Here is a 12,703-nt window from a genome sequence, read left to right as displayed (position 1 = left end):
TACATAATAATAATAAATCGCAAGCGAATGAACCCAACGCAAAAATCGCGATCGCAAAAACGAAACATTTTCTCATATGAGTGTGAAAATTGCTCATTTGCAATCTTAAATCAGTATATTTGACTTGTTCAAAATATCTGTTTTGATTTTTGTTCTATTTTTAAAATCGTGCCATTTTGAAAATGGCGCGATCGATTAATACCCGACTTTTGCAAGTCCAAATAAAAATAACCCATCAGAAAGAGATGAATTATTAGAAAAAGAACAAGGTTGAAGTGCTTTTGTATAAAATTCAAGTATTCATAAGCAATTTAACAAGAAAAGTGTAAAGTTCCGAACTCTTTGTGTTTAGCGCGATCTAGAAAATATTCGCCATTTTTTTCTCCCCTCTTTTTATTGGGGATGCAAAATGATGATTTTCAAAAGTAATTCTGGTTACATGAATACCAAATTGCAATATTTTTACTGTACAATTGTCTTGTATTAATCCTGAAGATTGCATTGAAAACCTCTCTCATTTTTAGTCTTCATTTCTGTTTTTAGGAATTTCCTCAAGACAAAAGTTGAGGGAAAGCTTATTCTTAGAAGTACAGACAATGGGACAGTACAATGGGCTATTTGTGAACTTGCTCCCTGAGCTCTGCCCAGGAGGTCACTGTAAGCTCCAGTCTTATCACTAAAATTCCATTGACTGGTCGACAATTGGGGTGTGTTTGAATAGCTGATAAACAGATAGGGTCATTTTAGTCCCTTTCTGTTGATTCTCCTGGTCATTTTGAAGCTTAAAAGCATTTACTAAATAGATCTTTAGCATTTTCTCCCATTTTTTTTTCTGGTTCTTATCTTTTGGGTTTTCTGGGTCCCTGGGACCCGATTTTTCGCGGAAGTTGCGTCCCTTTCCCGCAAATTTGCGTAAAAAACCCGCTATAGCGTGTAAACGCGAACCCTGAAATGGAATTAATTGATTTGGTAATTGAGGCATCCACATGTCTAATTGATGACTTACGTGTTCACACATTCCCAACATATAGCTGAGAACATCAAAAAATACACATGTAATTTTCCACAAAATTGATCAATCAGTGAGAAATAATAGGGTTTAAATTTAAAATTAATTTTACTAACATCAAAATAAATAATTTTGCAACTACATCTTTAACTTACAAGGGGCATAAAACATGACAAGTACAGATGATTCTGCTTCCATTACAGATGCAAATGAATCATCTGTTAAATGAACAACATCACTTGGAGTATCAGACCATTCAACTTCTTTAGGCTTTTCAGGTTGGTTTTCTGGGCTAAGAAGTAAAGTATGTAGTAAACTATATTTTCAAAAGAATATAAAACAAAAAATGCACAGAATAATGATAACAATAAATAAGTTAGTCAATTTTGTATTCAAATGAATACATCAATAAATAAATAACAAATATTCTTTCCCAAATAAAGAAAATAATAAATAAGTCTTAAAAATGAAAAGTTTTAATTAACGAATACATGCAATAAATGTTCTACTATTGTTCTTCTTACTATTGTTCGTGTGTGTGTGTGGGTTTTTCATGGTTCATACTCTAATTGGATGAAAATATTCCATGACTTTTCCAAGACTTTTTCATGACTTCAATGAAAATTTTCATGACCTTGTTACACGAAGAAAATAGCACTATTTAATCTTAAACTTGCTAATTTTTGGAAATGAGCATTAGCAAAATGTCAACATGAAGGCCACATCCTCATTGAAGTACTTACTCATAATGGAAAAAATATAAGTGTACACTTAAAAATCTAAACTATTCTTATTTGTCTTCTTCATATAAATTTAAGTAAAGTAAAAATGCAGTGAAAAGAATATGATGATGCTTAAATGTCTAACATTTTGTTTATAAACAGGCAGAATGATATTGAATGGGACAAAGGTTGAATGAGTCATCAATAAGTTTCAATAAATTTTGCTTCAAAAGTTGCCTTTCCGTGTCAACAGAGCATTTAATCATCCACGTAACTTGACAGTATTTTGATTCTTTAAAGTAAAGCCACATAGTTTAGTTCTTTATGTTTCTAAACCAGATCTTTCACCAGATCTTTTTTGAAAAAAAAAAAAAACATTCAGTAATGAATCAATCTTCTGATTCAAAAGTATACTTGTTTTGCTTACTTATTTGCACATTTTCAAATCTATATAAATTAATAGGTTCAGAAATTCCAGAACATGTTTGAATCCTGACATTGAGTGTAGCAGTGGGTCGCATGGATTAGTTTTGCCGGCTGTATGTATATGTTGGGCACTACTGTCTTAGAGTATTAGAATTCCTCTTTTTCTGTATTCTATCGCCTGAGTAAAGATCTTTATTTTCTAAAACGATGAACAAATTAAGATAAACTCTAATAAATTTAATAATATAGTTCTTACGAGTGATGGAATCGAACTCGGATGTAATTGAAATGCTTTTTTTGAGTGGGCGTGGCAAAACCAAGAACGTGCAAGTAGGCTACTACAGAATATGAAACATAAGAAGTGTTGAAAATAACAGTTAATTTAAAATATATATATATAAGTGATGTCCAAGCAGTAAAATCACATCGCAAAAAAAGGCAAGCGGCTGTGACAGAAGTGGATGCAATAGGATTTCAAAATTCAGATTTGATTTTGGGATCGTTCAATTTTCCACTTTTAATAGCTTTTACGTGCTGTACTGTTAAATCACTCAAGATTTCTAATGCTCTTTTAGTTACTGTTACTTTCTCTTTGTCCAGGACATTTTCCCATGACTTGAAACAAGTTTCCATGACTTTCAATGGAAATTTCAATTTGCCATGACTTTTCCAGGTCTGAAATCCACTTATTTTTTTTTCCATGACTTTCCAGGATTTCCATGACCTGTACGAACCTTGTTTTTTTTTTCAGAAATTCAAAATTTTTTACAACAAACGGATGTATTTAAATGCTTTTGCACATGAAAACATTATTTTTTTACAAAATTTGAAAAGGCACTACATTTTTTTGATAAATTATTAACACAATCTTAATCACAGTAAATTTGATGTTAAGAGACAATGTAAAACCAAAAATTCATTTTACGAGCGACGAGTAATACGTTTAACGCAGCATCTCATAAAAGAAGCACGAAAATCCAAACAGCACGCCATTAAACCTGACACTTGCAAAATAATGGTTTTGTAAGAGAAAATACCTTAGTAACTGTAGAAAGCATGATAGATCACTATTTCAAAGTTTGCCAGCGAAGAACAACAGCAATTGGAAATCACAGATGGTGTCTGCAGTTTGCATTGCTTTTTCAAGCAAGGTGGTAAAATAAACCTTTTTGAACCAGAGTAAAAGCCCAATACCAATACCTGACATTCAACGCACTCAAATTCGGACTAGTGAAATGTATTGTTAAATTGATGATATTGTTAAATCAGGTATTGTTAAATGGAAGTTATACTGTACTTGGTCTTAGTATTGGAGGAATGATATTACTAGTGACAACGTAACAAAAAATTAAGCATTGAATTTTTTCATGTGAATATTCGTGTAAAGATCCTGATAGTATGTAACAAATATTTAGTCAAGAGAAAATCACATGTTTTTGGACACTAAGATGAAATGTTACATTACACAAAATATTGTACTGGTTTTTAAACATTACACAATGCAACTATTAAGCAACAATGCATAAGCTAAAACTAGTGTATATTAGTTTCAACACAACAGGTATTAAGGTAATTCGAAGCACCCAAAAGCAATTACAGAAAATATTATTTAAAACACTCTAAGAAGAACCATGGGTGTAATTCATTTGAATCTTTTTTTAAAAAGAGCCATACCAAAATCTGCAACTCTTATGTAGTCATAGGACAACAACAATTGTTGGTCTACATTATTTTAATTTAACAATAAGTTCAGGTGAAAGTAGGTTAATTATTCATTCTAAATTATTTTCTCACCATGTAATTAAAACCTAATGATATTGTCGCAGCAGTCAATGAAATTGCTGAAACGTCATAACACGAAAAAGTATTTCAGCCTTGTTTCGAACAAAGGCTGAAATAGAACAAATACTGTAGTCAGCAATGGATTAAAAAAATACTGTTATACAAATGTGTTGCATAATATTTTTCTAGTTATTCAAAAAAGTTATTTGAAATTAAAGTAGGTACTGATGGGATGGGAGAGGGGAATATATTGATACTTGATTTCGGCTCAATCGTCAAATTTTGGGAAATTATTGTTTCATTCTGGCAAGGATCAGCAAGGGCAAAAAAAAAAAGGGAGCCCCCCCCCCCCCAGAATACAATGTCACTATGAGGATACTATTGCACCCACACCTGCTGGACTATAAAGATTCACTTAGAAAATAATATAAAACAAAAACCTTAAAATAATATGTATGTAAGGGGGGAGGAATGTCAAAAATAAACAGAACAGAAAATTTAATTAACTGTATTTAAAATTTCATTATTAAAACTTTGAGTAATTAAAAATAAAATTAGTTAAAAGTTGTGTATATTTATTAAGCACCACTTTGAGCAAAGTAGGTCATATTCAATTTGTAGACAAATATGATTACAAGTTCACTTGGATGCCAAAATGAATGCTTAAAATTGGTTTAAACAAAATCATTGAAAATTAAAAATTCTGCTTTAACTATAATTCTATGAGGTAACTTGAAACTTATTACCACAGTATACAGAACAAAAATGTAAAAGTTAGACTAAAATATGGGCTCACTTTTTCATGAAGTTTATGATGCTTTCTTTGTTATTCTCTCCATCATACTTATGTTTGAGTTGGCCTGCCCTACAATAGTAAGAATACATTTATGATTCGATCAAAAAAGGGAACAAGAAACCTCATTAAACAGGCTATTCAAAAGAAAGGCTTGTCACAACACTAATACCATGTAACCTGACTACAACAAAGTTAAAGTGGTAGCATTGGGGTGTTAAAGGCTAAAGGTGGCAATTAAAATTGACATTTAAGTATGGAATCATTTGAATATTACTGACAATCTTTATAATATATGAGTGTTTAAGTACTAACAGTAGTAAAAAATGATTCCAAGTAATTGATGGGATATTCTCCATTTTACATTAGAAACTAATAAACAAGTCATCACTCCTTTGAATAACCTCACTTTCAAAATATAAGTACAAAAATAATAATATTTTCAAGAATAAGACTATGTCCAACAATATAATAAATAGGTTATAAATCACATAACAGAAACATTTTAAAACTCCTTTAAAAAATAAAAGAGTTAGTAGATGTGACAAACAAAATTTTGTTTCAGACAAAATCTTTGCAATTTTCATTTTTATTTAGCAAAATCATACAATTTGCTAAATGATGCCAACATCATTTAAATATTTAAAAGATATAAAATTTTGGGAAAAAACATTTTATGCATTCAACTATTCTACACATACAAATACAATTTTACTATAAATATTGCGCAGCAAACTGAGTTATTACTTTGAAAACTACAATTAGGGATGCCATCAAAATTTTAGTTGAAAATAGTTGCTTTAGTAGCCTGAATTTAAAAAATAGTCGCCTAAATAAGCTCCTCAGAAAACAGTTGAGTTGCATTTTGAATCCGTGAAGTTTTTTTTACCAATATATATACTTTTAATTTGCTAACTCAAAAACTCGTCGCATGCAGAACCACACAATACAACATCTTAAATCAAGACTATATCTTGTAAATACAAGAAAATCAAAACCTAATTTCTCAGATTTAACATTTGTTTCAACAATTACTTAGTTCATTTTTAGCATTTCTCAATGGAATTAATGTTTTTAAAATGTAAGTCACGTTTCACGTAACGTCATGAAGACTTTACAAATGTAACGCATCATGTTTTAAGTATCACAAAGTAAAAAGAATTAATTTCAAGTCAAATTAAACATCGTTACTCTGGATTTAAAAACATAAAGGAGTTATAAATTGAGTATAAGTGTGATTAAAATAAACAGAGAATTACCGCACAGTTAAAAATGTTTAACATTTAATTTAAAACTTTGATGACAAAATGGAAAACTTAAGACATTTCTTAGGGTTTGTGTTACATAATCAATAAAACTTGGCTTTTTTTTTTTTTTTGTTAACAATAAGTTTTAACTTTGTTTCTTTTTGTTCTTCCCCTTTCTTGTAACTTTTCAGCGCCTTCTGTCACCCCTTTTGCTAAGATAATTTCGGACAAATCACTTTTCTCAATAGATAATTTCAGTCATTGGCATGCTAGTTTTAATAGAGAATCTGGAGACTCTTGATTGGGTTGCTTATTTGTGCAATCACCTCTGCCTTGTCTTTTCAGTTGTTCAGTTGATATTGCTTTTAATTTAATTTATTAATTTCTGAAAAGTATTTTTTTTTTTTTTTTAAATCATCTCTTTACATTTTGTGCTTTCCTTCGAAGTCCGTTCTATCAACTTTATTTGTTCCTAAAGATAATTTTTAGGTGACTTGTGTGTCCATATGCCATTTTTTTAAATGGTTCCTTTGTTATTTTTACATCTCTTACACATTGGTATTTTGCCAAACAGTCTTAAATAGTTAGTCTTCATTTAGCATCTGCTCAGACAGTGGCATACATAAGTTATTTTGGAGGGGGCCCATATTACCAAGATTAGCTCTCTTCCCTTCCCCCATCCTTATATATTATTTCTGTAGCCTGATTTTGGTTTCTACGCCAGATTTTCCTCAATTCTTGATCGATTTCTTTGATTTACGCCTTATTTTAAAGCTTATGGTGGTGGCTACTGACGAAAAATAGACCCACGGTCTAAAAATTGTTTTTTTCAGCCGAAAAACCTGTTTTAAAGAACCAGAATGAGGTTTTCGGTTAAACTTATAACTTTAATTTGCGCTATGACCGACAGAGCTGAATAGCTTGATCGGCAGAGCGTTCTCTTCGTAACCAGGAGAATGCGCGTTCGGGCCCACGTCCGGACAATCTGCAACAAAAAATTAGAGCAATATCGCGCATTACATGAACAATTAATTAAGTGAATAACGACTATGAAGGAATAGAATAAATGAGAAGGAAACGCTCCTTGCTGATATGAAAACTTGAAGTGACGTTGTGCTAAATTACTTCGGAATTGTATGTTTTTTCTTTTTAAGCTTTGGCTCTGGTAAGAAAATTAAAGCATAATGTAAGCGAAAATATAAGTAACAGGTTTAAGATTTCAGACTGCAATAGAATTGTTTTTTGTTCAGAAAAAAAAAAATAAATCATATATTGAAATATATATTCTTCTAATGAGTTTTTGACTCTTTGTACAAATTAAAAAATTACTACCTCAATTTGAAGGGTAAAATATATATTTTTTCTTCTTTTTGCAAAAAAACAAATAGCTTATCACATTTTTACTACATTCGAAAAGCTACGATTAAAAAAAGAGCATAGTTCAATTTATTTTGTATTTTAACCGTTCTGTTAAATGATGAACACGTGCTGCCATCTAAGTCATAACGGTTCAAGCAGCCTGCGGTAACAAATTGTAAAAATTTTCAAAAATAAAAAAATGTTTCTTCAATATCTTATCTTATATATTATTCCCTTCTCATTTTAAAACTTATCAGGCTGGCTAATGAAGAAAAATAGACTTATGGTCGAAAAATCAAGTTTTCGAAAACACTCCTTGCTGTTTCAAAACCTTGATGCTGCCTGTAGTTCTTATGCATTTTTTAAAAGCAAAGTTATAAAGCAGTTTTCCATTTTTTACGTCGCTTTCAGCAAAAAAAAAAAAAAATAGCCTGTGTGTGTGTTCATATTTTAATAAAGCTTAAAAGCACTGGATTTAGTTGTTCGGTTAAATTGATAAGTTTTTTTCGGTAGAGCGTTCGGCTATAAACTATTCGAACTTCGGGCAAGTTTGGGCTGTCCGAAAGAATATCAAATTTATATTAGTATTACGCATTACATGTACTCATAACATACAAACGTAATAAAATAAATGCAGTGGAATTGCTACTTGGTGTTCCGACTCCTTTATGCAGGTTACAGTTATCATTCGGATAAGTTGACTGTTAATCGAAGAGTGTTCTTCCTTTTTTAAAGCTTTGACTACATCCAGATCACTCAGCATAATGTAAGCATAAAAAAGTATTAGATTTACCAAAAGGAAATCCTTTTTGTGCAGAAAAACATTTTCATTGTATGTTGAAATGTAGATGTTTCTAATAGCAGTGTTCGACCTTTTGTACAAATGAAAAAATACTACGCCAAATTAAAACTACGAGTTTCACCCAGTAAACCTTTAATTTTTTATTCGCGCGAATACGATAGAAAGCATTAAAATTATCAACTTCATTAGCAAGAAATCATTTTCTACTCCTCTGCTTTCTGCTGAAAAAAAAAAAAAAAACATTTTGTCTACGTTCGAAAAATTACACTTAAAAACTGGACTCAGTTCAACTGGTTTTGGTTTTGAATTTTAAGTGTTCGATTAAAAGAGAAACATGTGCGGGCATTTAAGCCGCAACTGTTAAAGCTGTTGGCCTAGCGCCCCTTATATAAAATAATTAACGAATTCATCTCACCACTTATCCCACCATAATATCAGTCACTTGCCTAATCATTGAGAAATTTTCAACGATGTTTTTCTTTCTTCTAATGCGGACGCCTGATGACGTATCTCGCACGTGCAGTCGCCGATCTATGACATCACGACCTTCACGTAATCGGTGATGCATCGTAACAGATCGGCACGTGCCTGATGCTCATTGGCCAGGTGCTATGCTGGCGTGTATCAGGTGATTTGGCGTCCGCATGCAAATGAGTTCACTTACGATAAAAGGAAATGTTTCGAGTAGAAAGGAGACTTCTTCGGTGTTTTCTCACTGGCAGGTTGACTCGAGCTCCCGTTTGCTTTTATGCAACGATGCGGGTTCTTTTTAATAAATAGATAATAGATTGATATAGCTCAGCTCTAGTTCGCGTTGTTTCAAATGTTTTTAATTTTATTTAACTAACTTTACTAAATGACCAAATAAATTTGGTTTTTATTTTTAAGTTGACTTCAACTATTTTTTAATCATGCATTTCTAGTCATACATTTAATTAGGTTATTGCATTTAGAGATTATTAGTCTTGAGCATTCTCTTGCTCATTAAAAGGTTATGGGCCCAACTTGGACTCTGTTTTCGATGGCCTATATTTTCAGTGGGACTGGAGATGGAAATGATGTTTTTGACGTCTGTGATAATTTTCGATGGGGGGGCCGTATAGAAGATTTTTTTTCGACAAGAGCATACTGATGATAAATATTAGATTATTAGTGCTCATTGATATTGTCTTCTGACTTTCTGTCGAAATAATGGCGAATCCCCAGATAACTATTGAGAAATTAAATGGCACAAATTATGTGTCATGGGCAGCAGATATGAAATTTGTCCTGATGGAGAAAAACGCCTGGGACATTGTAACTGGTAAGGAAACAGTGCCAGTAGTCTCTAAAGATTCAGGATTTACTGAGAGAGACGTTCGTGAGTTTTTGGCCAGAGAACGAGCGGCATTATCTTTAATATATTTGTTTGTAGACAACGAATTCAAAAGGATAATAGAGCATTGTGAGTCGCCAGAAAAATCGTGGGAATGTCTAAAAGCACACTTTTATCCTGATAACAGGTGTGTGCATATGAGAACTTTTACTGAGTTAACAAACTGTCGAATTGAGCAAGGCGAATCCATAAATCTCTTCGCATCAAGAATTCGTCGAATTTATGACAGGATAAAGGGAATCGACAAGAATTTTTCTGAGTCATACTTAAATTTTCAAGTTTTGAGATATCTTCCATCGGAATATGACAGCATTTGCCAATCAATTTTGAGAAAGAAACCCGAGGATTTTTCTTTTGATGCGATAGTACAGGACTTAATTTCTGAAGAGAGCAGATTAAAGCTGAAGGACGAGGATAATATTAGCGCCAACTACGTTGCTCCAAAAGAAAAAAGATCGTGTTATAATTGCGGACGTACAGGCCACATCCGCAAAGATTGTAGTTTTCCTGAGAGGAACCGCGGAGGAAGTCCATCCACAAGCTCCAGGAAGTCAAGTTATGGCCAGAGGAGGTCAAGAGGAAGAAACAGGAACCAGTATACCAGAAGAGGCAGCTCCTCATCACCGAAAAAGTGTGAGTACCCTTCCAAAACATTTTTTATTTCGGAAGCGAACTTTAACGAGATAGACTGTAATCCTTCATCATGGGCATTTGATTCGGCGGCCAGCCATCACTTTGCAAATAATAAGAACTTTTTCCATAAATATGAACCTGTAAATGATCGAAAGATGGCCGTAGCAGTCCAAAATCATGTTTTTCCAATTGAGGGGGTTGGAGAGATAAAGTTAAAGTTCGGTCCTAAGACCATTAATTTAGTAAATGTGATGTATTCGCCGCATTTGCGAAGAAATTTACTGTCTGGTCCCAGATTTGACCAAGCGGGAGCATGTTTTAAAGGGGGAAAAGGTTTGGTAACTGTATCAGATAATGGTGAAACAATTTTTAAAGCTAAACTATCTAATGGCATTTATTTTGTTAACCCAAAGGTAATTTCAGAAAATGTACATAAAAATGTTAATTATGAAGCTTGTAGTACTGAAAGCTTAGAATTATGGCACAAAAGATTTGCTCATGTAAATGTCGATAATATAAAGAAAACTGCTGAATATAAATGTACTAGGGGTCTACCAGTTTTTAAAAATGATAAAGTAAATTGTGAAGATTGTAAATTAGGAAAATTCAGACGCGTATCTTTCAAACCAATGGACGAAATTAGGTCAAAGAAACCTTTAGAATTAATTTATAGTGACATTTGGGGGCCATCGAGTATTGAAGGTAGAAGAGGTGAACGATACTTTCTTTCAGTTGTTGACGATTATTCCCGTAGAACGTCATTGTACCCATTGAAAAATAAAAATCAGGCAGCAGAAATTCTCATTAATCATATTAAAAGGGCAGAGAGATTCCTGGGAACAAAGCTGAAAGCAATAAGAACTGACAATGGAGGGGAATTTTCAAATACAATTTTAAGTAAATTTTGTCAAAATGAAGGCATTAAACATGAATTCACTAATAGTTATACCCCTGAGCAAAACGGGGCGGCTGAAGTATTTAACAGAACTGTGGCAGATGGTACTAGGGTAATTTTAGAAGAGAGTGGTATAGGTAAAAACTTTTGGCCTGAAGCCATGTTGTATTTCACGTACACCTGGAACCGCGTATGTCATAGAGATCAAAAACTAACTCCTTTTGAGCTATATGGGGGAAAATCACCCTCAATCAGACATTTGAAACCATTTGGATGCGTAGCCTACGTTGGTGTGCCGAAGCAACGTCGGCAAAAGCTTGATCCTAAAGCCCAAAAAGGAATTTTAATTGGGTATGCATTTCGGACAAAAGGGTATCGAATCTGGATTCCAGAAAATGATAAAATTATAGAGACCATAAATGTCAGATTTAATGAGGGAAAATTTTTCAAAGACGAATTTGAGTCTAAACGCAGTGGAGTCGTGATGGGCACCATAGAATGGTTAAATGTACCAAAATCAGATGAAAATGAAATTCCTGATGAGGAAATCTTAAAAATTCCTGAACTACCACCTGTTCATTCAGAAACGGAAGAATCAGATAGGGGGGAAACTGAATCATCAGATGATGAAAGTGATAAATGTTTAAAATTAACAAAATGGGAAAGAAAAGTCGTACCAAGACCCGATGGGTCTCGTAACGATATCTATTATTTTGAAAAGGGAAGCAACAAACGATTGAGATCAATTTATGATGTAAAGAAATATTGCAGAAAAAATAATATTGTTTATCAGCCAGATATATTTTGCTTTAAAGGTAAAAATACTACTGAAGGAGAGATTGATAACTCTGTAAACAGTAATGTAATTAATGAATTTTCTCAAGCATGACTAGGACATCAAATCATTATTCCTAACACTTACAAACAAGCCCTTAAATCGCGAGAAAAAGACAATTGGATAAGTTCAATGCGGGAAGAATTAAAAGTGATGCAAGATCGCAAAGTGTGGAATCTTGTCGAATTACCAATTACCGCATGATTCTACTCCAATTGGTTCTCGCTGGGTTTTTACAGTCAAAAGAAATGAAAATGGGGAAATTTTGAGATACAAAAGTCGCCTATTAGCTTTAGGGAGTTCTCAATTGAAATATGAGAGTTATGATCTTACGTACTCGCCAGTTGTAAATTTCAGCATTATAAGATTTTTCTTTTCTCTTTTGGTGGTAAAATTAAACTGGGTAAACATCCAATGTGATGTGAAAAATGCTTACCTTTATGCACCTATTTCAGAACCAATTTATATGAAACAACCACCTGGTTTTGTAGAAAAGGGGATGGAAAATTTATATTGTAAGCTAAATAAAGCAATTTACGGACTCCACCAAAGTGGACGATTGTGGTTTTACGAAATAGAAGAAAAATTGATTTCAATAGGTTTTTGTAAATTTGAATGGTGTAACTGTGTCTATATTTATAAATCTTCTGTAATTTTACTTTTGTATGTAGATGACATTGTTTTATTTGGAAAGAGTCAAAATGATATACAAACTGTTTTAGAAATGTTACAAAAATACTTTGATTTAAAAATTTTAGGTAAAACTAAAAAATTACTAGGCGTGGAATTTGAGGAGGATTTGAATTGTTTTTCATTAAGTCAAAT

At 32.5% G+C, this 12,703-nt stretch overlaps 1 protein-coding gene across 1 annotated transcript in view; it reads right to left on the bottom strand.

The window, feature by feature from the left end:
• LOC129221875 (protein disulfide-isomerase A5-like) overlaps positions 1 to 12,703 on the bottom strand; it is an 87,047-nt gene that overhangs the window by 44,440 nt on the left and 29,904 nt on the right. The window contains exons 10-11 of the mRNA XM_054856242.1: positions 4,736 to 4,804; positions 1,165 to 1,301 (exon numbers count right to left, since the gene is read on the bottom strand). Of these exons, the coding sequence (XP_054712217.1) occupies positions 1,165 to 1,301; positions 4,736 to 4,804 (206 nt within the window). The remainder of the gene's footprint in view (positions 1 to 1,164; positions 1,302 to 4,735; positions 4,805 to 12,703) is intronic.

The sequence above is a fragment of the Uloborus diversus genome, chromosome 5 (assembly GCF_026930045.1).
Source record: "Uloborus diversus isolate 005 chromosome 5, Udiv.v.3.1, whole genome shotgun sequence".
Lineage (NCBI taxonomy): Eukaryota > Metazoa > Arthropoda > Arachnida > Araneae > Uloboridae > Uloborus > Uloborus diversus.
The sequence above is the reverse complement of the archived record's forward strand: the minus strand, read 5'-3'. Positions and strand labels throughout refer to the sequence as shown.